At 45.5% G+C, this 5440-nt stretch overlaps 1 protein-coding gene across 1 annotated transcript in view; it reads left to right on the top strand.

Moving 5' to 3' along the window:
- Window positions 1-5440, top strand: part of ATOH8 (atonal bHLH transcription factor 8) — a 51940-nt gene that overhangs the window by 22833 nt on the left and 23667 nt on the right. The window contains exon 2 of the mRNA XM_018567130.1: window positions 2457-2648. Coding sequence (XP_018422632.1) covers window positions 2457-2648 — 192 coding nt within the window. The remainder of the gene's footprint in view (window positions 1-2456; window positions 2649-5440) is intronic.

The raw sequence follows: 5440 nt of genomic DNA, 5'->3' as shown, positions 1-5440 counted from the left end.
TTTCTTTTTTTGATCGGACAGCTTCGACCAATGGCGCTTTGCCATTGGTCCAAGCTATCCACAGAGCTCATGCCTCTAACATAGAGTAGAGGCTGTGACAGCTCTTGCCTCAATAGTTAGGTTAAACAAGCAGTGGGGAAGCCCGGTGCTGTGTAACCTAACTGTCAAAAGCTGGATGCAGCGCCGCCTGTAATTAACAGGCAGCACTCCGTCCATGGCAGGTTACATAACGGGGAGGCTTTCCCTGCTGTGCTACCTGATAGAAGCTGCTCTGAATGGAGAAAAAGCTGTCAGCTTCAGACGTGAAGCTGACAGCTTTTTCCTCCATAATACTAGGTGAGGCTCTGCCTCCCCTGCCTCCCCTGACCGCATGTCCCTGCAGTAGAGGTGAGAATAGTAAGAAGGGGCAGAGATGTGCATAAGGTTAATTAGAATTATTACTATCATTTAAAGCGTTAGAGTACTGTGGGGGCATGCATTCGTACAGTGTATGCAGAGAGCCTCAGATGGGCGGAGTTGGGAATACCAGGTTACCGGCGACCTGAGGATTTTTCACACTGGAGCGGCCAGTTATCCCTAAAAAAATGGCAATGTAAAAAAAAAATCTGGCTTGTAGGCTGTGTCCTCTGTATGTGTTCTTATGCAAACCATCTGAGTTTGGCTGGAGTGCGCCTTTAAATCAGCCTGCCTGTTGATATCTTCTCTTTCACTTGACAATGGAGATCTTAATTCCAGCAGCCTCTTCCCCTGGAGATCAGTTGCTAATATGATTGATCCATTCCCTTCCAAGAAATGTGCAAGCATTATCTTATTTTTTGCTAAGTGAAGGTAATTCCATCAGGCTCAGACGGGACGGAAGCAACAGATCAGGCGACGTGTTGAAAGTGGACCACTCGTGTCCCGGATTCTGGCCTTGGAAGGATAAGAATGACTTGTCATGCAGCTGATGTGAATGTGTGTGTGATACATGGAGCAGATGGAGAGCACGCTAGAGGCTCACCAAGGCCTTCCTGTAAAGGCAGATGGTGCTAGTAGGAACACAAGTGTCCTGACATGGCCCATCTCAATTCAAAGGTGTCAGCAGGTCCGGCTCTGAAGACGAGTGACATGTTTGGAAGAGCTGCAATAGAAAAAAAAAAAGGACTATTCCATGACGGCTTTATTTAATATTATTAAAGTGTACCTATGGTGACAAAAGCAATGGCCGGACAAGGTTTTCTGGCACCCAAGGCGAGGATTTTTACTTGCCTAAAAACCCTACCTGGCTTTCCCCTTCTATGTAATGTTAACAGGGAACTGGGGGGGTCATGTTTACCATAATTAACCCTGGCCTGGCCCTATATGACTGGGCCCCTTGGGAAATACAGCGGAGTATAACAGATAGCAGCTAGAGATATCCACTCTTCCTCATAAATAGACCCATCAATGTCACTGCACTAGCTGATCTACTCTGCCGGCAGCAGATCATGTGCTCATTTCTATATTTCATTCAAAAAGATAATAGGAAAGAGCAAGCATTAAATAAAATCCTTCATTATCATTTCCTGCTAACAATCTTCAGCTTACAGGCACCGCTTCTCTTGAGGCTGCTGTTAGCTACACTGTGCACAATAGAGAGTTACAATTAGGGGCTGATGTATAAAACTTCGGCCCCAGTGTATAGCTGGCCAAATTCTGTTTGCACGGCATTACTGCCACTAGATGGAGTTGAGGAGCATACTGTAGGAGATCCAGTTATGGAGAAATGGGCAATTTATGCATGGAGTTATGGAGTAATGGAAGTTTTATGCATGGAGTTATGGAGTAATGGAAGTTTTATAAATGGAGTTATGGAGTAATGGAAGTTTTATAAATGGAGTCATAGAAGTTTTATAAATTGTGTTATGGAGTCATGGAAGTTTTATAAATGGAATTACAGAGTAATGGAAGTTTTATACATGGAGCTGTGAAACAAGGGAAGTTTTATTCATGGAGTAATGGAACCTTTATAAATGGAATTATGGAGTAATGGAAGTTTTATAAATGGAGTTATGGAGTAATGGAAGTTTTATAAATGGAGTTATGGAGTAATGGAAGTTTTATAAATGGAGTTATGGAGTAATGGAAGTTTTATAAATAGAATGATGCAGTAATGGAAGTTTTATGAATGGAGTAATGGAAGATTTATACATCAGCCTCTTAGGTTTTGTTTTTTTGTAGCGGCAATGTTATCCTATGTGTATACATCAGATGTGGGAACGGGTAAAATCTGGCTAAAACATTCAGCACAAACACCGCAGTAAAGCATGAAAAGAAAGGAAAGTTCTTCAAGTAAATAAAAGGTTTACAATAAGGAGGCGCAGCAGATAATTTATAAAAAGTAGAAAATGAAAAAAGAAAACAGAATGTGACTTGGTCTTTGCCACATTTCACTGTCAGCTGTAATATAAGCTCTTCTTCTTCTTCTTCCTTCCCAGGTGCCTTGTTACTCCTATGGACAGAAGCTGTCTAAGTTGGCCATCTTGAGAATAGCGTGTAACTATATCCTGTCCCTGGCAAGACTGGCAGACCTCGACTACAGCGCTGATCACGGTGACCTGAATTTTGCTGAATGTGTAGAGCAATGCACTAGGACATTACAGTCAGAGGGAAGGTCAAAGAAGAGGAAGGTAAGATGAATCTCCGTGTCCTTCCTCTAACCTATCAGACAAAGGAGCCGACAATTATCTATTAATACGGATCTGATTTCCTCTTCTGAATGTAACTCGCCCTTTTTTCCCCATAGCAGAACTCACAGGACTTGTTCAGACTTATCCTGTGAAACAATGCAAGGATCACAGCGGTAAGGGCACAATGCCCCTATGACCCTGTGTATGGAATCTTGTACTGGTCTAACTTCAATGGAGGACTCTGGTGGTTGGCCGCTGTGGGTTACCGCAGTTAGCACTTACTGTATAGATCAGGGGTAGCCAAACGTCAGCACTCCAGCCGTGATGAAACTACAAATGCTATAATGCATCTGCCTCATGCCTGTGGCTGTCAGAGTCTTGTAATGGGATTTGCAGTTTGACCACAACTGGAGGACTGAAGTTTGGCTACCCTGGAGTAGATGCCTGCACAGTTTATTGAAGACGGCCAGTCTGGTCCACCCTGAGTGTTATTTCATTCATACTCCCTTCATTATTTCTGACTGTATCCCGGCCCACCTGGGATTTCTGGGTAATCCCGCCCCCTGTGTCTGTTCCAGCTCTTCCTGTTACATTCCCCATAATATAACTAAATTAAAATCCAATAGGGAGAGTGGTGACTCACGGACCTAAACCTTAACTCCATTCTTTCCTTTAGTCTTGTACCGGTGTTCTATCAAAGATTGTGACAGCGGTGGAATGTGTGACCGGTCACGTGGTCACACATTTTCACGTAATCACACCCACTTTTTCCGGGGGTTAAAATCTGTGACCGGCAAAAGGTGAATTCTAGCTGTTCCAGGGCAGATCAGCATCGCAGATGGTATGTGCAGGAGAACTGATCTGCCCTGGAACAGCTGATCGGTCCAGAAATGTCACTTCTATCCGACTTTATGGAATGTGAGATCGCACTCACAGAGTCGGATAGAAGTGACATTTTCGGACCGATCAGCTGTTCCAGGGCAGATCGGTTCTCCTGCACATACAATCTGCGATGCCGATCTGCCCTGGAACAGCTAGAATTCTTCACCTTTTGCGGGTCACAGATTTTAACCCCCAGAAAAAGTGGGTGTGATTACGTGAAAATGTGTGACCACGTGACCGGTCACACATTCCACCGCCGAAAAACTAGGCGGGATTAGGTTAGAATGTGTGACCATGTCACCGGTCACACATTCTAACGCAGTCACAGACTTTGGTAGAACACCGGCTCCTCTCCTGTACTTCAATCACTTCCTCTGATTGCACTGCACACTGTGAGCTTCTCATTATGTGCATTAGAAGCTGCAACATGTCAGAGAGACGCCTCCTCACTTCCCTGCTGAAAGACATTCAGTATCATGTTGTTCTTTCCTCCCTGGCCCATCCCTTTCATTCATTGGATTTCAGTTCTTTCAATCATGTGGATTCAGCACCACATGGGAGCATTACCCAGGGCAGGCTGCATGCCTATGCAATCTACGTAGTGCCGCCCACTCCTAGAGGCTGATATCCACCTATCAATGCATTTAATATTTGCATAACTCCTCCCAAGAGCCAGCCCCCTGCTTGCATCAGGGCTGAGGTCTCTTGAGAGGAGAGTACTGAGGCAGGGTGCTGTGATGTTTTCAAGAAGCTATGTACTACACCCTGCTGGTTGGCCTGTTTTTGGTGCATTACATTGGAAGGCGGACTATCCATTCAGTGGGTATGCAGTGCAAAGTCTAGATCCATAGTACATTGTACAATCAGATTGTATAGCCTATATTCAGCTTAATGGGTACAGATAGATACATTGTAGGTTGTACATGTGGTTTTTCTTTTAGAAGGGGAGTGTGTGTGAAGACGGAGCCCCCCTTTAAAAGCCAAGCATGGCCAATTTCCACCTTCCAGTGAAGCCAGTTTAATCATGGCAGATGTTTTCCTCGTCCCGTCCTGTGGAAACCCCATGAATCACTCGGAGGCTTTCTGCGGCCTTTTTGGACAGCGATCCAGCGGTCGTCTTCGAGTGACGTTCCCGCAAGAAGCCTGTAATTGCAGGTTTATCTTCAGACGCACAGCCAAGGCCGGGGTATCTCAAGGAAACAGCACTGAGCCTAATTACTGCATCACATTCCTTCAGGTTACTGAGCGCCCAACCAATTACATGAAATCACCATCAAACCGTGTTAAAAAGGAAGCCGGCCGCTCAGCCAGCCTTCCTCTCGGAAAAATAACAGGCTTGAATAAGAAGTGAGTGATTGATGTTTGTGCTCGGAGGATTATGACAAAAGGTGGTTTGTAAACTCCGATTGAACCTCCCCGAGGATCCTAGGATCTGTTGTCACCGCCATTAACAGGATGGTCATGCTGCTCGAAGGGGCGGGATAGCTTGTTGTCATCTATTTTTGCTTCACACAGCAAGTCGGCCATGTATGATGACTGGTATTAAAAGCAGCAGAGTGGACTTTGTAAAAATTTGGGGGACTATATATTCCCGTGCTTGGCTTCAATGCTATGCGCTGGCATTGACTGTACAACTATGAGTAAAAGAAAAATGACATATATAATGCAGAGTAATCGTTGTCTTTGTCACAGTCAGGGCCGTCCCTATATTGCTTTAGGGGGCATCTCTTTGGGTCACGTGGAGGGGCGGTGGGTGTGCCTGCCGCCCCCTTTCTGGCCAGAGCATCCCAGGTTGCTAAGACCTCTTAGCAAGCTGGGATGCTCTGGCCAGGGTCCCACACAGCTCCGTCAGTGAGCTTGGCGGGACCCCGGACAGAACCAGGGGCCAGAGTTGCATCACTAGCAAACCC

The sequence above is a fragment of the Nanorana parkeri genome, unplaced genomic scaffold (assembly GCF_000935625.1).
Source record: "Nanorana parkeri isolate BGI_ZX_2015 unplaced genomic scaffold, ASM93562v1 scaffold1013, whole genome shotgun sequence".
Taxonomy (NCBI): Eukaryota; Metazoa; Chordata; class Amphibia; order Anura; family Dicroglossidae; genus Nanorana; species Nanorana parkeri.
This window is presented reverse-complemented; position numbering and strand designations above follow the sequence as displayed.